Source organism: Leptonychotes weddellii, chromosome 4 (genome assembly GCF_054177405.1).
Source record: "Leptonychotes weddellii isolate Sample4059 chromosome 4, ASM5417740v2, whole genome shotgun sequence".
NCBI classification, from domain to species: Eukaryota; Metazoa; Chordata; class Mammalia; order Carnivora; family Phocidae; genus Leptonychotes; species Leptonychotes weddellii.
This window is the reverse complement of record NC_138372.1, coordinates 93,476,118-93,496,730: the sequence shown is the minus strand read 5'-3', so window position 1 is coordinate 93,496,730 and position 20,613 is coordinate 93,476,118. Positions and strand designations below refer to the sequence as shown.

The 20,613-nt window shown below is 48.1% G+C and overlaps 1 protein-coding gene across 1 annotated transcript; it reads left to right on the top strand.

Annotated features, from left to right (window-relative positions):
• Positions 1–1,545: 1,545 nt before the first annotated feature.
• GJA5 (gap junction protein alpha 5) lies at positions 1,546–19,136 on the top strand. The gene is made up of 2 exons (XM_081815819.1): positions 1,546–1,689; positions 16,011–19,136. Exon 2 carries the CDS (start codon positions 16,043–16,045, stop codon positions 17,117–17,119), a length of 1,077 nt encoding a protein of 358 aa, XP_081671945.1. The 5' UTR covers positions 1,546–1,689; positions 16,011–16,042; the 3' UTR covers positions 17,120–19,136.
• The last annotated feature ends 1,477 nt before the right edge of the window (positions 19,137–20,613 follow it).

The window sequence follows — 20,613 nt, the reverse complement described above, 5'->3', positions numbered from 1 at the left end:
TAGTTCTTATTATCCCCAATTTGTAAAATTGAGATGCACAGAGGTCAAGTTAACTTGCTCACTGGTACATGGCTAGTGAGTGGTAGAGCCCTGATTCAAACCCAGACAGGCTGGCCCTGGAATCTGCTCTGATACTACATAGGAAAAAAAAGAGTGAGACTCTGACTAAGGAATCCAGAATCCAGAATTTGTTTTCGATAGGGCTGCTGCCTCCCTGGACACAGGAAGTTTGGCCCCACATTCTCTTCCCTCTTGCTGACCCTAAGCTTATTCACCCATGAAAAATACCACCACTAAAGAAACAAACAGCTTTTGCAAAACGTTGAAATGTGTGTGAGCAGTGCTATGTGTGATGGTGATAATGTGGAGCAAAGGAATGGATCTGGGTTCCGGTCCTGACTCTGCCACCGACTTTACTGTGTGTGACACTGACAAGTGACTTCGACTCCCTGAGCCTCAGTTTCCGTGGCTGTTCCTGATGATCTCCGGGGTTTTCTTCTTGCTGTCACAACATGTGGGCTCTTGGTCATTGGTTTGTCTGGGTTCAGGCCACTCACAGCAACCTCTGTTGTTGATATTTGTCACACTCCGACTGGGTCCACAGCTAAGTGCTTAAGTTGAGGAGTTGGGAATGAGGGGAGTTTGAGGGGAGAGATGCCTCCCAGTTTCTGAATTTGCTCGCCTATGATATATGATCTAACAAGAGATAAGCTTACTTCCATCCACTGGATTCCAGCTGGGAGATCTGTATGCTTTTGTGAGGGGAGCACAGAGGTGAATTTTGACTTTGACTAAAATTCTGATCCTGACTCTTACCATTTACCAACTGGGTCACCATGATTGAACTTCCTCAAATGTAGGAATGTCTACTGTGTGGAACTGGAAACTGGAATAATTAGGTGAAATAAAAATGGAATATATATACATATTCTAGCCCACTGTTGGACACATAGAAGGTGTTCTCTTTTCTTTAGAGAAGGGGGAGAGAGGAGTATGATCCTGGTCAGTGGCGGTGCCCTCTCCCTGTCCTTTGGAGCTTTCCAGTCACCCCTGGTGTCTATTCTGGGTGCTGGTGGTTGTGAGTTGTGAGACTGTTTCCTATGCTAGCTGATGCTCGGCTCACTGATGGGGACATAGTGGAGGTCCCCAAAAGACCTGTCCATGAAGGAGCACTCTTTTTCTCTGACAGTAGGAAAAGGATGGACAAGAGAGACCTCTTGGGTAATGCCAGTTTTCCCCTGATGCCCCAGGACAGCCCTGGCCAGAGGATCCCAGGGAGGCTCTGCAGAGACTAGGGAGGCTGTGTGTCACCCGCCCGAAGGAGAGGGAGGGCGCCAGGACTGCAGCGACAATGACAGTGGAGGGCAGCAGGGAAGGAGGAAGGCTCCGTCTCCTCTCTCCCGGTGAGGAGAGACTGCAGGGGGCTAGAGGGAAGAAAACTTTTGAAGTGAGCAAAGATTCTAAGAGCAGAGGGAGAGCCGGGAGGGAGGGACCTGGGGGGAAGGGGGTGGAGAGCTAAAGAATAGGAAGAAGTGGGAGGAGGGAGGGCGACAGACACGGAGTCAAAAGGGGGTGGGAGAGCAACTGACAGGCTGAGTGAGAGCGGGGAAGACTGGGCAGCGGAGGAGGCAGCCAGGAACCCAGGACTGGGAAGCCCGTGAAATTCCAGAGAGGAGGACCCGGGAGAAGGTAAGGATAGCCTGGCTTTTAAGAGATGAAACTACCAGTTGATGGGAAGGAGCCAGAAGAGAGAGCCTTGAGTTCCAGGCTGGACAACAACAAAGCTCCTTCTCTGTACCTGGGGGCTTTTTCCCTACCCCATCACTAGTCCCTGGGATGGTGAGGTTGGGATATATGGAGGAGGATCGTTGTGAAGCAGCAGATAAATTACTCACTTGATTTGTAAGGAGTTGTAGAAATGTGAGTGGAGGGCCCTTGGAGTTGGTCTACCTCTGGCAGAGTGGCTGCCCTCCAGGGGCATCTTCCAAGCAGCTCAGCGATTCATTTCCAAGAACTTTGGTTAAGATGAAATTGGTCCTTTACAAACAAAAACCATCACTGTTTTACGGTGCTTCCTCTAGGCTTGGAATCTTTTTTGAACTGCTTTCCGCAGCATCCAGGGGAGTGTTTTGATTTTTCCCCCCTACGGCATGTTGGGTGGTTTAAAAATATTCCCTGCTTAAGTTTCCTGCAGAGTATCATGTCCCCGCTGTGCGCTGCAAGCAGTCTGGCCTGCCACTCGCTGTCGCTGTCAGAGGAAAGAGGCTAGTGAAGACCCAGAGTGGAAGTGGGGAGAGGTGTCCACTGAAGGTCCCCTTTCCTCCTGGGTACAGCTTGAGGTAGATGGCTGCAGGGCACAAAGGTTTCTGTCAGCTCCTTGACCTCTCTTCTGAGCATGTGGCGAAAGAACCCAGACTTGGGGGTTGAGACATCTGGGTTCTTGTGCCCTGAGTGGCTGTGTGTCCTTGGGCCAGACACTTCCCTGTTCTGGGCCTCAGTTTCCTCATCTAGAAAATGAGGGGTTTGTGGGGTACCTGGGTGGCTCAGTTGGTTAAGCGTGCCACTCTTGATCTTGGCTCAGGTCTTGATCTCAGGGCCATGTCTGCTCCAGGGTGGAGTCTACTTTAAAAAAGAAAGAAAGAAAATGAGGGGTTTGAAGTAGAAGAATCCCTCCAGTTCCATTCAGCAGTAACATTGTACAAGGTTATGATTCCTTAGGCTCAAATATACCTGAGAATCATGAAAAAGGGAAGCTCATCACAAGGATTTTACATCTGTCCTATGCCGTTGCTCACTTTTAACTAGATTCCCCCTCCCAGTATGCTGTCATAATGGAGGGATTCCTGGTTTTTCCTCCTCAGCGTCTCACAAGGCTCTGGCACATTGGGTCTGACTGGCTGCAGAAAAGAAAGGGCAGAGTGAGGAGCACTGGACGGGGAGTCAGGAGACCCAGGAGATATATAGCAAAACTGGAGAGAAGACAAAAGCCAGTATGTGGAGGTGTAGCATCCTCATTTGCCAGGTGGCATGGCTCACAACCGGGGACGCGAGCAGGTCCTTATAGGCACCCCAGCCTGACTTTCATATCAGCGGGCCCTCATCTTTTCCACCCAGAGCCGCCAGAGCCCTAGCTCAGCCCAAGAACCTGATTCACTGCTCCCTAGGGACAGCTCTGAACGTTCCACCTTCCGGCAGTTTCCCCAGGGCAGCGGAGCTCTTTGGAGCCTGCTCCCCTGGCCGTCCCACCACGTCTTTACCTCACTCAGCAGCTGCCAAGGAGCAGTCCCCTGGCCACAGTGCTCATGGCAGAGGAAACCCAGAGCTGTGTTCCCTGGCTTCCAAACTGGTACCCTCTGGCCATTCCTGCACCCAGACACATGAAGTTCATCAAGCCACAGCAGTAACACCGTCATGTTGCCCTGCTTTGCCACTGCCTTAGAACCCCATGGATGTTCTTGCTGGGCTCTTGAAACCGGTTGTTGTTCTTGTCCCCTAGCTGCCTCACTCCTGTCCCCTCTCCTTATCCCGACCAAAAGTCCTAGGCCTTTAGGACTGGAAGAGGTCTGTTAGATTGCCTGTCCGGTTCTTCCACTAGTGGGGAAAACAACGCCTAGCAAAGGAAAGTGACCCATGAGGGATGACACAGTGAGTCAGTTCAGTTTGGTTGGGAGAACATCCTGCTCTGCTCACTCATACCTAGGCCCCTTCTGACTTCCGTCCCCAGCTGTGTTTTCTGAGCCTCCATTTCTCCCCAGGCCTCCCTGCTTCTTCCATTTACGTATCTCCACGATCCGGTTTTCTGGCAGGAACACTCACTTGCCCACCTGCCCCTCATCGTCTCTGCTGGCTGTTGGCGGTGCATGCAGTGGAGGGTTCTGGGCTCCGGCAGCCAGCAGGGCTACCACAGTGCAGCCTGGCTTCCTGGGGACTGGCTGATCCCAGTGTAGCCAGTGAAGGCAGCAAAGGGAGACTGTCTGCCTGGATCAGTCGGGAGACCTGCAGTCCTCAGGCCAGCGAGACCCAAGGCCCAGGCTCTGCCCCCTGCCTCAGGGAAGACCTCACCCACCTGGGACTCTAGCAGGCTCTGGGCCAGCTGGCCCCACCTTGGGCTCGAGGATTAAGCTGACCAAAGGGGAGAGACGCCCATTTTTCCAGGAAAGCTTCAAATCTCCTAGAAAAGAAACTGATTCCCTTTCTATAGTCAGAAGCTATGGATTCTTGGAGAATGACAGCTTGATGCCACTTTGTGATTCAGTTGTTTCTGGATAGGAGCAAATCATGGGCAAAAAAAAAAAGCAGCCTTCAACGATCCACTCACTTTCATAAGGGAGTCAGGAGCTCTCAGAATCAGAGGTATTGAAATAGCATAGAGGGATCTTAGAGTTTAATTCAGGGATTGGGCCGAAGGAAGAGCCTGGGCATCTGGAGTCAACATTTGGGTTAGGATTTCAGCTGTGTGACCTGGGGCAAATTCTTTAATGTCTCTGAGCCTCAGTTTCTTCATCTGCCAAGAGGGTAATAAATGCCTTCCTTGTAAGGTTTTGTGAAGATTAAATAAAATAATGTACATATTTCCCCACTATCCAACATGTGCTTTATGCCACTTTTTTTTTTTTAAAGATTTTACTTATTTATTTGAGAGAGAGAGTGTGTGCACAGTGGGGGGAGGGGCAGGGGCAGAGGCAGAGGGAAAAGCAGGCTCCCCGCCGAGCAGGGAGCCCGACATGGGGCTCAATCAGGACATAGGGCTCCCCTGACATGGGGCTCAATCCTGGGACCCTGGGATCATGACCTGAGCTGACGCTTAACCGACTGAGCCACGCAGGTGCCCCTCAGGACTTTTACAAAAGACCTACATTATAGTACCTGTTTTCACTGATGGAAATCTGAAAGAGGATTTTCACTTTTATGAAATGGTCATTGCTTCTTTGCTTTACGCCATTTTGGCTTACAAATGGTTTCATAGGAATACTCTACTTTTTTGGATGGTGGGGGAAACTGTATTTAAAATGGCTATTATATATTAAGTGCTCAATGAACAATAGAACAATAGGGTGGAATCCAGGTTACCTGGTCCTCAGCCCATTTCTATGAACTACATCTCGTTTGATGTAAAAGCCTTCCCACAGTGAAGTCTCACCATGACATGTAATTCTGAGAAAGTACTGCTTGGTTTTTATGACCACAGATTTTTTTTTTTCTGGGACTACTTTTGCTGACCTCTAAGCTGGGGGTCAGAAAATCTAGCTTTGCTTTTTGGCTTTGCCACTAACTTGCCATACTATCGCAATTGGTCAAGTCAAGTCACAAACTCCCCAGATGTTCTAACTTAGCAAACATCCAGCTCAACTGCTTTCTTTTACCCGCAAGCAAACTGAGGCTCAGGGAGGGGAATGTCTCATCTAGAGTCACGGAGAAACAGCTGGGCCTCGAAAGAGCCTCTCTTTCAAGGCTCTTGTTCACAGATAACTTCCAGGATCTTAATCCATCCGGGGATCTTCATGATTCAGAACTTCAGGAGAGGGCGGATGTGGTTAGGGGTCGGGATGGCCCTTCTCCACAGGTCACCGATTTCTTTTCCAAGTAGAACTGAGCCAGCTTCAAACCTACCCTGTGGATGTGCCTTTGGATTGGTTGGTGATCAGATTCAAAAGTGCTGCAGCTTTTCAGAAGGCAGGAATTACATGAAGCACACATTTTATAATGTGGATTCATACAGAGCCCATCTCCAGGCCCAAAGGTTTGACTTAAAGAAAAGTCTGGAACGAGGGTGAACCACTTACAAGAGTGAGAGGGGCCCGATCTCAGTGGGACCCTGTGCCTCCTTTCTTCTCCATGCTTGCCCCCAAGGGTCTAGTGAAATAACGAATGGACAGAGAAATTGATATCCTTCCCATCGCCCGTGTTTTCCTCACCTTCCCCACCCGGTGCCCCGTGAGCATCCTTGTTGGGTTACTCTAACCAGCCTGCTGCACTGCCAAATTCTGTATCAGGTTGGCTAGTTGGATCGTGCTTGAGAGGAGTCTTTACTGGAAATGTCAGAAAAGAAAACAAGGAACTAACCTGATTGTGTATGTACTCTGTGCCAGATACCGTTCGAGGCGCTTCCACACGTCCGCAGACTGTTGAATCCCCATGAGTAAACATTCCCTTTTTTCAGATGAGGAGGAAACGGACAGGCTGAGTGACTTGCCTAAGGACACACAACTGGAGAGTGGAGGCAGGGTTCGAATCCCACTACTCTTTAGGAAACACGAGGCCCACCTCCTATTTTTGTTTCAGTTGTTCTCGTTATGATTTGACATCAATGGAACACCAGAGCCTGTTGTTTGGCCAGCCGAAAACCCAGCACTAGACACGGCTGCAGCCAAGAGCACTTAGTGGCTAAAAAAGGAAATAACTTTCTATATGTGAATTCTGGCCAAATGGTGGCAGATGCTGAAGAGTCTGGGAATCCTGACCACTGTGGGCTGAGGGCTTCGATGGGATCATTAATTCTAGGAACAGCATAGGCAAGAGATGGCCAGCCAAGAAGCCAGGGGCGCAAAGGAAAAACCCTGGGCCTCTTACAGGAGAGTGGGAAAAGCCCTGCTCGGGGAGTTCAGAGACTGGACAGAGTTCCAGTCAGAGGTTTGTTACCAGTTATCGGGGCTAGGGTCTCTTTGATTTTCTTTCCCTTTTAGAAACACAGCGGGGGGGGCGCCTGGGTGGCTCAGTCAGTTAAGCGACTGCCTTCGGCTCAGGTCATGATCCTGGAGTCCTGGGATCGAGTCCCGCATCGGGCTCCCTGCTCGGCAGGGAGTCTGCTTCTCCCTCTGACCCTCCTCCCTCTTGTGCTCTCTGTCTCTCATTCTCTCTCTTGCAAATAAATAAATAAAATAAAATAAAAAAAAAGAAAGAAACACAGCGGGAAGGTAGGCTTTGGAGTCAGGCAGACCAGCTGCAAGTCCCTTATGCAGCATTTGCTACCTCTGAGCCTCAGTTTTCTCAGCTGTAAAATGAGATAATAACTACTTTCCTAGCAGAATTAATATAAAGGTTAAAAGTATAGTTGTAAAATGCTTCACACATGGAAAACACTCAACTTAGTGGTATCTGCTATCACTATTACTTAACTTCTCTTGACCCTGGTCTTCAGCTTGTATAAAAATAAGGGATTGATTTTGATTGGTGTCTAGATTCCTTTCAGCTCTGCCATACTATGAATCTATGACAAATGGTGGAAATAATAAAGAAACCTAAGTGCCTCATAAATATAATTTTCATTAATAACTGCATAGGTTTTAGTCAACCTTTTGGGAGTAATTAATAAAGACCTCCCAATATTTCATTGTAATCAAATATCTCCATTTGCCACCACCTCCCACCCACTTCTTATAAATATTTCTTCTTCCAACAATTTAATAAGAAAATTACTTATCCCAGCATAATTCTCCTTCTCCACTTTCCTCCCTTCCACCTCCTTGGCTTTGAAACAACCGTCTCCCAGCAGAGTGTTTCTGAGCGGACCACTCTGTCCTTGCTAGAATAAAATAATAAAATTAAAAGAGAGGTTAATTATCTGCCATTGGCTGGAGTCAAAGGAAAAACTCAAGTGACACTTCATCTCCTCCATCTGTCTCCTGCTTCTCTCTCATCTCTGTTTTCCTCTCCTTTCTTCAGTGATTAAGGTTCAGGGGTGGAAGCCCTGCCCCGGACTTCTGAGAAAGTTGCCCACACAGCCTAGCTCAATAGCTGTAGCTGTATTAGCTGCCTGGTTGTTTCCCCTGAGGTTGAAGAGGCTACCCCAAACCTCAGTCAGGAGAAGAGTGGAAATTCTAAATGTGAGAATTACCCCCAAGCACTTACAAATCAACTCCCAGTTCTAACAGTCACTTTGAAAACCTCCCTGCAGCACTCACCTGACGTCAAAGTGGCCAGCCTCTGACTGGTAAGGATTTTTAAAAGAAAGGAACTTTAGGTGATTTAGATGGGATCCAGCACAGTTGTTAAGGCAGGCGTATTGCTGTCAGAGAAGACCAGAGCTGGGTTTGGTGTCAACTCCACCACTTACCAGCAAGTCCCCTTCGAGTGTACGTTGCTCAGTCAACCTCCCTGAGCCCCGTATAAAGGGGACGGGGATGATCCCTCCTTGCTCAAGTTGTTGGGACAATTAAATGAGAAAAAATATATCAAGAAACTTGCAGAACGTCTGGCACATAGGAAGGTCTCAATAACTTAATTTTATTATTATCATTATCACCTAGATTCAGAGTTTCTTGTTGTGTGGCTTTAGGTAAACTAGAAAATGGAGCTGAGAATCTCCGAGGATAACAAAGATTGCTGAAGTAGCTGAAGATCAAGACCACTTTCTTATGCAATCCTCCCTGTCTCTCTCCATTTTAGTGAGAAACTATTGGGGGGAGGGGAAATCAGAAAGACGTGTATTAATGAATAAGGTACAAAAGAGTTCTGAGATGATGTTATTCCTGGTGCTTTACTTTATAAAGCCACCTCTGATGTCTGGCATAGCCCAGGAGCTCAATAAGCACTTTCTGAGCTGAGCTGCGCTGCGTGGGACTGTGTCAAGGATCCTTTAAGTGAGGCCCTTCGGGTCCTTTTACAACAGAATTCTCTTAATTGGGAAGCAAGTCACCCCTGCTGTGTGCCACATTCCGCTGTGTGATGAGCCGAATTGCAGCGTGGGCCCAGAGGGCTGTTATTATTACTGTGAATAACAACGTTTACCGAGAAGCAGAGATCTGTTAGATAATGTACAGAACATGTGTCCTTGTCCGGAATTAGACTCAGACTCTGTGGAGTGGTCTTATAATCTAATTTTGACAAACTTGAGCGAGCGCCCCAGTGATCTGTGGGGAGGAGAAGAAATAGTCCATGGTGAGCGATCGCATCTCTGCTCTAGATCCATCCAGTCCTGCTCGGCTGAGCCGAGGGCTCTGTCACCGGCAGAAGGAAGGCTCAGTGGCTTCTGTCTCCCTGGTGTTCTGGTCACCACAGTCATTGTGCAGGTGCCCCAAGGCCACTTCCCAGGGAGCCCCTCTACTGGCATTAGGTGTTTTGAGTGAGCTGAACGCTGTAATTCATTTACTGCTGTTGACTTTTACAAGTGCACGAATCAACCTACTGGGTGTAAGGCACGATCTTAAGCACTAAGAGGGAAGAGGGGGCAGGGGGCCTTAGGAGGAGGACCCAATGATGAACAGATATGGGCCTTGTCTTCACGGAGCTCGGGGTAAGGTTGGAGAGATAATACACAGCCAGTAGAGCCAAATATTCTCATTATGTATTTGAAACGCCAATGGTTTTACAGTTCAGTCCGAGGCCCAGCTGCTGACTTAGGGCGGGGGTGGGGGACGCAGAAATTAGAAAGGCTGTTATGTGTGGCTCCAGAGGACAGAATTAGAATCAATAGAAGGAAAAGAATTTTCAATGTATCCCTACGGTAGCTTCTTGCTGCCTTGCAATATGCTTTCTTGAGCAGGAGAGACAGGGTGCTCTTTTAGCAGTCTGCGGGGTGGCACCTGTCACCGGCGGCCTACCTAGTTTGTGCTGCAGCCACTACTAAAGGACTGCCACAAGCAGAGTGACTATGGACTGTGCAGTGCTTTATGTCCCCACCCATTTGAGGACTGTGTCCCGTTAGGGTCTGCCCATAGGAACAAGTCATGTACCGAACGGGGTCTGTTGTAGGGGTTGAGAACTACTCTAAACTCCGAGGCATGGCCTCCAAAGCCCTCCATAACCTGCCTCTGCCTATTCTGCAGACTACCTCCCTGTTCGGCTCATCGTCCTCTAAAACCATGCTGGTTTTCACGTGGTGGATTTGTTCATGTGGTTGCCTTTGTCTGGAATGCCCCCATCTCTCCTGTACCTCCCCTCTTCCCCCACGCCTCACCTCTGCAAGCTTCACCTCCCCCTAACTCCTACTCAAGGGTTGTCTCTTCGGGGAAGCCCGGTATATTTGCACGTTTAGTTGTGTTTGTACCCCTCACTGGACAGTGAGTTCCTTTAACATGGAGTCTTACTGATCTTTGGATCCCTAACTTCTACTGCATAAGCAGACACTCAGTAAGTGTTTGTGAAGGTGAACTGAATTGTACTTTCCCATAATCCCCTCAGCACCCCACCCAGTGGGAGCATCATAATTATTTCCTTGATTGCTTACAAGCTGACCCCAGGCTTTATCACTAAATGGCCATCATGTCTCAAATAACTCCCTGCCCCATGGTGCAAAGGAGCTTTTGAAGTTCCAAAGTGGAGAGACACAAGAACTGATGGGCTCCAATCTTAGAAGGAAGATGGAGGGAAACTTTCTGGTGTGCCCCAAACTTGATCAGAAACTATGGAGTGGTCTAGGTTCTAACTCCATTTGTCTTCATTTCTTTGAGTAAATCTCTTACCTTCTGTAGATGTCTCCTTCTCTGTAAAACGGAGGCAATAACCATCACCCCACAAAGTGGTTATGAGGATTCCTCCATTCAACAATAAAAATTGAGTGTCTATATGTCCTGAAGGTAGTCAGTCATGAACGAAACAAATATGGTCCCACCCTCTTGGAGTCAGCAAGAGAAGGGAGGAGAAGCACATCTTGAACTGTATAAGGTTTTATCTATTATTTTTTTCTAGAGAGGGGGCGAGAGAGAAAGAGAGGTAGGGCAGAGGGAGAGGGAGAGAAGCTTAAGCAGGCTCCACACCTAGCATAGACCCTGACACAGGCTCCATCTCACAACCCTGAGATCATGACCTGAGCTGCACTCAGTAGTCGGATGCCACACTGACTGAGGCACCCAGGTGCCCCTGTAAGGTTTTCTCTTTTATTGTTGGACCTAAGAAGGAAGATTTAAGCCTCCCTAGGATCACTTTGTAATCTTACTTCTAGATCAAACATTTTTTTTTCCATCATTAAGGAAACATTTATTATGTACCTAATGTGAGAACCTAATGCAATAAGAAGACAAAGTAGAAGACAGGGCTTTTGACTTTGAGAAGTCTATTACTCATTTGAAGGGAAAAGCTGTTAAATCCTTGAGGGCAGGAATCATGCCTGGTTTTATTAATTCAACAGATATGATTGAATGCATAATATGTGCCAGGTCTGGTGCCCCTTAGATATTATTTTCAGTACCCAGAATAGTGGTAGGCACATAGCAGGGACTCAAAATAAGTACTTGTGGGTTGGCTGATAGAAAATTTTGGAAAAGCAGTGTAAGGCAACATATAAGTGTGAATGTATCCTACATGCTGAACAGTAATTTGGAGTCTTTATTGCTCAGGAGACTTCAAAATGGGCTGAGATCAATTTGAGAAAAGACTTCTCCACTTCTACCTAGATCTGTGGGGTCAGAGGAGGAGGTACTAGCTATGAGTTTATGTTAACCTAGGTTGCTCTAAGTTGGTTTTCTTGGAAAACTTTGGCTGTGTAGGGAGGCAACAATGCTAACATTGGATTGGAAATGTAGGTACCTGAATTTTATTTGTAGTCATATAATACACAAAACAAGGGAATAAAATGATCCATGCTCACTATACACAAAGCCTTCTTTCGGCCCTTTCCCTCTTATCCAAGCACCATGTCACTATTACCAAACAAGTTCCTTGATGACTCTTCCAAATGTTTTGTCCCAGGATATGACACGTTGAAAGAAGATGCTGAAGGTTTTGGAGTGAAGAAACTACAGAGTGGGGATGTCCTCATCCGGGTTCTAGGGACCATCTCTTTTGCCGTGGGGATTTCAGAACTTGTATCAGTTGCAAAAGGCTGTAGAATTCAATTACTCAGGGCTCCTTAGAGGGCCCTGACCTAATGAGGCCCAATCCCCTAAGCCAGAATCAACCTCCTGCTGTGTATTCCCATAGCACTTCCTTAATGTTAACACACATCATGCTTTATTGCCATGTATTTGATATCTCCCCTTTGTTAAGGGATATAAAGGCAGTTAAGTTCAGTGAAGTCGGGGACTCTGTCTTTTTTTTTTTTTAAGATTTAATTTATTTATTTGTCAGAGAGAGAGAGAGAGAGGAGAGAGAAAGCACAAACAGGGGGAGCGGCAGGCAGAGGGAGAAGCCGACTCCCCGCTGAGCAAGGAGCCCGATGGCCCTGGGATCATGACCTGAGCCGAAGGCAGACACTTAACTGACTGAGCCACCCAAGCATCCCTGTTTGTCTTTTTAACTGCTGTGTCGTCAGTGCCTTGCATGATACCTGGTAACCACTCATATTAAATGGATGAATGAAAGGGAAGAAGGACTTTGTAGGTAGAAGAGGTATGAGGAGCTAAGACAAAGAGGTGAGAAGGTGTGGGCTATGTACACGTGTATGGGGAGTCATGTAGCCTAAGTATGGCGTATGTGAGAGGAACGGGGAAGAAGATAGGATGAAGCTGTGCTGTGGAGGATCTCAAGTAGAAGTTAAAGAGTCTCAATTTTATAAGCAGTGGGAAGCCAGTGAAGATCACAGCTAAAGCAGTGAGGTATAATATTACCATTGTATTTCATAGAATTTATTCATGGCACGGGCAGCTTCCTTTGCCCCTCCTAACACACTTCCTGCCAAGAAATGGATAATAATCTACAAAGCATTTTATATGCTCTACACCCAGTAAACTCAATGGGTATCTAATCTACATATTTCTTTGGCTGAGGTTGTGGGGGACCCGAAGGGACCCAGTGTAGCTGGGAAACTGACTTTCACATTATAAACTGAGCAGCTGGTACATGGTAGCAATTTTAAGTTTCTCTGACCTCGCCTGGGTCATCCAGGAAGTCACAAATGAGACTTGTCCTGTGCCCTATTTGCTGCCACCAGGGTGCTCAGGGTCTGCCCCACCCCCACCCCATCTGCTAGTCTCTCTTGTTCCCTCCCCATGAAGCAGCCTGTCTGACGTCACTGTCTTTCTCCTCTTCCACGATGTTCCTTTTTTGTACCCGTGCTTTCCTTCTTCCAGGTGGGATTCCTTGCACCGCAAGTGAAGGGGTCAGCCGTCTTGGCAGACCAGACCAAAGCGTCACATTCTTTGCCTGACCCTATTTTTAGGCCTCCTGGGGGACTTGCAAGGAATGAGTGACAGAGTCAGAAGATCAAGGGAAAAGTCCTCAGGGATTGAGGACAGTTTGGAAAACTTGCCCCAAATTTTGGAAGAATATGACATTTGTTTCCCTTTTTTCTTTTTGTTTCTTTTTTATTTCTATTTCTGTTTCCCTTTCACTTTATCCTCTTCTGCTCTTCCATGTGTTTCTCTCTTCTTTGTAATGCACTTCTCTCTACTTTCTCTCTCTCTCCCTCTTTCTCCGTTCCTGTCCTCCCCCACCACTTTCCTTGCTAGTAAAGGCTGCCTTTTATTCTTTAGTTCCTATATGCTGAGCGCTGTGCTAAGTGCTTTTTATGCATCACCTCATAACACTGGATGAGCTAAATAACAGTATCCTCATTTTGCAGATAGGGAGATTGAGATACAGATCCAGTAGCTTCTCCAAGCTCAGCGATATTAATAGAGATTTGAACTCCACTTAGCTACCCCCAAACTGTATTCTCTTAACAACTACATGGTCTCTCTTTTTTCCATTCTCAACTCCCGCTTGTCTTTTCCCTCTTTTTGCTTCTCCTCTCCCTTTCTCTCCCTTCCCTTCTCCCCCTCCCCTCTCTCAGACACTCAGCACATCCTGGTCCCTGCACGTGTGTGGATGACCCTGAAGGTGCTGAACACTATGCACGTGCCTAGAAGAGATGACAGACCATTCGAACTCTTATCTAATCAGCCATTTTCCTTTTGAGCCAACGCTCCATGATTTTCCACATTTGGAGGTTAAGGGAGGGGGACCTTTCACTACCTAAGGGAAAGGGCATGTGTCTGATCACAAACCAGAGGAAAGGCCTCAAGACCTGGATGAGTCTTTGATATGGAAGGGGACAGAGATAAGGCCCTTTCCACTCATGTGTGGACTCTCAGGGTTGGGGAATGGGGGCCCCGGAGAAGACAGGGCAGGAGGCTGGTCTCTGTCAAGGTATCAACTCAGGAGTCAAGGAAGCCTGCACCATGAAATATGGCACTCCACCCTGTCCTTCCTCATTTGCATAAAGAATGTTCAGATAGGAACCAGGGGCATATTGGCAGCAAAGATGTGAAGGTCAAGGTGTGAACTTGACAATCGCCAAGATCTCATTAGATTTGAGGTTTTATGATTACAAGAAGGGAATATTTATGTTCAGTTCTCTCTCTTTCTTTTTTTATTTTTATTTTTTGTCATTCTGTTGATTAGGATTGGTTAGAGGCTTAAGCCATAAGGACATTTATTGCTCATCAAATAAGAATTCTGGAGGTAGAAGATGCAAGAGCTGATTCAGAGGCTTCAGGCCATTGGTTGGCATTTCTGAGACTCTCTGGACAGCTTCAGACATCTTGGCTCAAATAGCCCTGTCCACTGGCAGGAAGTAGTGGGGGTGGTGGGGGTGGGGGGACCTCCAGTGAGGCTCCTTCCATTTATTGGGGGCTGGAAAAACTGTTTCTAGAGCACTCCCTCTACATTAGACTCTCACCATACCTGGCTGACCAGATCTAACTGCAGTGGAGACTGAGAAAGTGAAATCTGGTCTTTTCACCCTGCTAATGGGTGAAAAGCAGGCAAGGAATAGGGAACTGATTTCCCATACCAGAGTTTGCCACCCTTCATTCACTCGACTAAGATTTACTAAGCACGCATTCCAGGCCAGGCTCTGGGCCAGGTTATGATGATACAGAGGAAAAGGCAATCTCTGTTCTCAAGGAGTCCCTACTAGGAGAACACAGACAGGCAGAGGGAGGCAAACAAGAAGGCAAGTGCTAGGAGGGAACCGAGTGTCCCTAGGGCCACCACAGGAGCTGAAGAGGCTCAGCTTGAAGGAGCAGGGAGGGCTGGAGGGAGCCATAACTGGGTTAAGTTTTGAGGATTAATAAGGATTTAGCTAAGGGCGAGGGGGCATGTAGGAGGTGGCTGGGAAGAGGGCGTCTGGGAATCTTCCAGGATGTGACATGGCAGAACAAAAGGAATGAATGGGGAAGACAGGAAATGAGGTTGAAGAAGCAGGAAAGGGCCTGCTGAGAGAAGGTTCTGTGTGGGACATAATGGTTTGGGGCATTTATTCTGGATGAGCAGGGATGTGCATGGGGACCTTCTGCAGGAGGACCAAGAGCCGTACCCCTGGAATGGCTGCACTGCACTGAGGTGTGGGAGATTGGCATTGCCAGGTGCCTCCCAGCTGCGGGAACCTGAGCCTCAGCCACAGCACCCAGAGCTGGTGTAGCCCCATACCTTTTTGTTCGCCATCTCCTGATACAGCTGGGGACAGTTCTGAAGGTTAGAGGATGCGTTCTGAGAGGCCAGACTCGCCACCCCCACCCTCACTCCTTCCTCTTTGCCCAGTTCCGCCTTCTGGAGCCAAAGTAATTCTTTTTCACCTGATGGCCATTCAAACATATGGACCATTTGAGTTATGATTCCCAACATATCACGTACCTCACCTCATTTAACCCTCAAAACTCTGATGCAGCTGTTTTCCATCCCCATTTTACAGACAAGGTTGTCGACTCAGTGAGGCACACGGCCAGACCCACGAGAGCAGGGAGCAGTGCTGTGTGCCTCCTGCTTCACCAGTGTTTCTCCAGGCATGGTCTTTGCACTGCCTGCCTCCGAATAACCCAGGCTGCTCAGAGCAGGTCCCGGGTCCAGGGGCGGCCCCAGACCTCTCGAAGTAGACTCTCTGCAGGTAACAGCACAGAACCCACTTGTAACACGCTCCTCAGTTGATTTCTAGATCCATTCAAGTGTGGGAATCACACTCTAATCTTGCTAACACGACCAATTTTAATCTTCTATTTCCTTTTACTTTTGCTGGCCTGGAAAAAAGAGAACTTTTTAGGTGAATTTGGCTCATGAGTTGCACTTCCTTAAAGAATGGATCAGTGGAATCCCAGAGCCTCCAGACTTTGCAGAAGCATCCCTCTCCTTTACTCTCTTTCTCTCTGCCCCATTTGCAGAAGTCCTGGTGGCCATCCCTTGCTGAGCCAGGATGGGTGACTGGAGCTTCCTGGGAGAGTTCCTGGAGGAAGTACACAAGCACTCTACAGTGATCGGCAAGGTCTGGCTCACCGTCCTCTTCATATTCCGCATGCTGGTGCTGGGCACGGCTGCCGAGTCATCCTGGGGGGATGAGCAGGCAGATTTCCAATGTGATACCATGCAGCCTGGCTGCGGGAATGTCTGCTATGACCAAGCCTTCCCCATCTCTCACATCCGCTACTGGGTGCTGCAGATCATCTTCGTGTCCACACCATCACTGGTGTACATGGGCCATGCCATGCACACGGTGCGCATGCAGGAGAAGCGGAAGATGCAGGAGGCTGAGAGGGCCAAAGGGGTCCGGGGCACTGGCTCTTATGAGTACCCAGCGGCCGAGAAGGCAGAGCTGTCCTGCTGGGAAGAAGTGAATGGAAGGATTGTCCTCCAGGGCACTCTGCTCAACACCTATGTCTGCAGCATCCTGATCCGCACGACCATGGAGGTGGCCTTCATTGTGGGCCAGTACTTCCTCTACGGGATCTTCCTGGACACCCTGCATGTCTGCCGCAGGAGTCCCTGCCCCCACCCCGTCAACTGTTACGTATCCCGGCCCACGGAGAAGAATGTCTTCATCGTCTTTATGCTAGCTGTGGCTGCACTGTCCCTCTTCCTCAGCCTGGCTGAGCTCTACCACCTGGGCTGGAAGAAGATCAGACAGCGCTTTGTCAAGTCTAGGCAGGACATGGCTGAGTGTCAGCTTCCTGGCCCCTCGGCCGGCATAGTCCAGAACTGCACACCACCTCCTGACTTCAATCAGTGCCTGGAGACTGGCCCTGGGGGGAAATTCTTCAATCCCTTCAGTAACAAGATGGCTTCCCAGCAGAACACCGACAACCTGGCCACTGAGCAAGTACAAGGCCAGGAGCCAATTCCTGGGGAGGGTTTCATTCACATCCGTTATGCCCAGAAGCCTGAGGTACCCAATGGAGCCTCCCCAGGTCACCGCCTGCCCCAAGGCTATCAGGGCGACAAGCGCCGCCTCAGCAAGGCCAGCAGCAAGGCCAGGTCAGATGACCTATCAGTGTGACCCTCTAGTGGGGGGGGAACCAGGACCAGGTGGGAACCGAGGAAGCTCAGAGAGGGAAGACGTGTCCCTGCCGACCCCATCTCTCATTTTCATACCTGCTCTGCTCCTTTTGGGCTTCAGGTCTCAATGGCATTGCTCATTTATTCCAGAAGGTAGGACCAGGGCTCTGGGAGTGTAGGCAGCACACGGCTACCCATCCAGGCTGCCGTCCCTTCCCATCCTCTACAGTTTTCACAGAAGGCTTTCAGATTCCTCAGTCAACAGGGTAGAGGAAGAAAAGGAAACAGTGGTAAATCTAGCCTGGGATGGATAGCCAGAAGGATAGAATGGCTCTCTACATACCAGCCACATACCAGATGGGTTCTCCAAGTTTCTGTGGCTTCCTTGACCTGATCACCCTTCTTGCAAGGAAGAGCCCAAAGTTCCCAGCCAATAAAGAACATCAATCAAGGACCTTACATTAGATGTGCTCTTGAATCTGTTGTCTCCCCTGGGTCAAACCTTGGAGTGAGGCGGCCTTGGGCTGCCCTTGGCTGCCCTCCCTCTACCCAGTCTTACTTAAAAAGAGGTCCTTGGAACTTGACCAGCAGCCTCAACTTTACAAGTGCTTTGGTATGTACCTCTGGCAAATGTCCCACCTTAGTGATGCTGCAACCTTTACTTCTGCCAGGGTGACAACTAGCCCATGGGGGTGCAAGCTCCCCCAGGGAGTGACTGTATACACAGGCTCCACTGGAATCCCTGCCACCACCTGTCATCCTGCGGCTCTTTTACAGCTCAACCCGATGATAGAAACCATCCCATCCCTTCCTCCCTTGGCTGTTCACCCAGTGCTCCCCTAAAGACCTTATCGACCAGAGTGCCCAAGAAGCCGTCATCTTCTCTCAGATCCTGACCAGATCACCAGCCACGAAGGCCATTGGAATTTCCCTAGGTCTTATTAAAACAAAGAGGGCATTGTGCTTCTCAGATTCCCTTTGGGAAAAAATAATTCTGCTGTGAAGATAAAAATAAAAAAAAAGAGAAAATACTGGAAAACTGTTTTCCCCTCCTATTTATTTCCCTTTCTGACTGCCAACTTAGAGTGCCAAGAGGAGGTGTGATGACAGCTATGGAACCCCCAGAGCTCTCTCTCCCTGGAGGGCTTAGCATGGGCATGGAAGCAGTAAGGGAACCTCCAGCTCTCTTGGCAGGGGCCTCATTTAAGAGCACAGAGATTCCTATGTCTCCCTGGTGCTCCTAACGAGACAGCTGGAAAGCAGTGGTGACTGAGGACTGTGGAAAAGCCCTGCCTTCCCAGGGACTGGCCTGGTTTCTCTGTTCAGTCCATCTGTAATGGGTGGTTGCCATTTTGGATGAAGGTAAAGGATGCTCAGAACTGGATACTGAGACAAATAGGGAGATGATTACTTTTCAAAATGCATGCATGCATGCGTGTGTGTGTGTGTGTGTGTGTGTGCACACTGACAGGGTGGGTGAAGGGGAAGGGAGTCTGAAATAAGGAAAGGAAACCTTAGAGGAACTTGTGTCTTCCTGTCCTCACCTCCAGATGCTGGCAGAGGGGCTGAGCCTCACTGTTTCCAGTGGCATTGGCCTACGCAGATGAGAGGTCGGGGCAGAGGAGGGTGAAGGCTCAGAAGGAGGTTCAGCCTCTGCCCGCCCCCCTCTTCCATCTCCAGGCCCCTCTGCTGATGTTTGGCTGCTATCGGTGCGTGGAGAGAAGGATGAAGATAGAGAGGTGGAGGGGACTGACTGGGACGCCATTTAGGGAAGAATGACTGGTCATCCGAGGTCCCTAGAGAAGACACTTTTTCTGGCACCAGCATTAAGACTCTCTCTCTCCAAAATAACAATAACAAAAAGACTCTCCCTCCATCTCTGAAACGGGTTTGTTTTGTGAAATGAGTGTTCTTGGATTACAAATCCTATGAGATCAGTCCTTGATGATGGGACTTTCAGGAATGAAATAGGAAATAATATGCGTAGTTTGTCTTAATAAAATTTGGCCCTGCATCTATCTCTCTTTTGTGTCCTTTCATGCCATGACCACGGAAGGATGGCAGACTTGGTGGGGGAGGGAAGCACTCAGACTCCACCCATCAGTCAGTAATGCAAACAGCTTTGGAGTCAGGCATGCAAGGGTTAAAAATCCCAGTTGCTGATTTACAGCTGGACTCCAGCAAGCTACTTAATCTCTGAACCCTGGTTTTCTCATCTGTAAGTTGAGCTTCAGAATATTTACATCGTTGGGTTGTTAAATGAGAGACTGTGAAGAGTTTATCGGAGTGCCTGGGAAATAACAGTATGTCACTGAATGGTAATTGTTGATATTGTTGTCATTATTATCTTTATTATTTTCATTATTGTGTTGAATACATAGTATTTGAAAACCTGGGATGTCAAGAGATGATTCCAGAACTTCCCCTTATGGAGCTCACATCTACCTAAGGTGGTCAGTTTAACTCAGGTCAAATTAACTCCAATTACTGCAGAGCAAACAATTGGAATAGAATTAAATGGGAATTCATTAATTATCAATTCTAAGAACCACAGGCTCCAGGAAGTGAAACATATGACAAAACCACTGGAAGGGGGCACCTGACCTGGGCCCAAAGAGGCTGAGGTTTTAGACAAGTGAAGACCTCAAGGATGACTCTGTAAAATGGGTCTTGGTGTTCCTATTATACAAACATGGAACCTGAGACCCAGGAAATGTCTGTGACTGTGAAAGCTTCTCATTGGCCTCTCTGATTGGGATCACATCTTTTTGGAAGAGGAGAAATAATTCTTGCTCCAAACAAAGGGTCAAGGCACCACCTAGCCCTTGAGCAACACATGGGTGCTATTTCCTAGAGAAAGAAACAAAGGCTGGGGAACACTACAGAAGTATTATCTTAACTACCAATCAGTGTTGTTCACCAGGGCAAGAAAGCTCTTTTAAAGAGGCTTGCAAGCAGATCATAGAACACATCTTACGACAGCAGAGTTGAGACTCAGGGGTATACCTGGCATCTGTTCAAGGGCAAGGTGCTCAGTCCAGAGGTGCCTGGGTAGTCCAAGTGGAAAAAGCATCTGAGATCCACTTTTTTTCCCCTAGAAAAGAAGCAGTGCATCTCATGGTTTTATAAACATAGCTATTAACATTTAACAGTTTATATTACACCAATACAGCAAGAGCTAAGGGACTTATTTTACAGTGAGTAAGATTTCAACCTCATGTATCTGCTCTCATTTTCTGTTCCTCTCCCCTTTAAAGGTTCATCACTGAGGAGGGTTAGCTGGGTGGTAATATGGTAAGCACATTCTGGGTTGTAGGCCCCTGCAGGCCCCTTTCCTAATTTCCTCCCTCCAGTGCCAGATAAGATCAGAATTTCTACCACTAGTGCTTCATGACTGTGGTTAAAATATCTCAGTGCTTAAATGTTAATAATACTCTTATGAAGAATCATAGTATGAATGAATTTCAGATTTCTTCCTAATAGCAAATTTTCCCA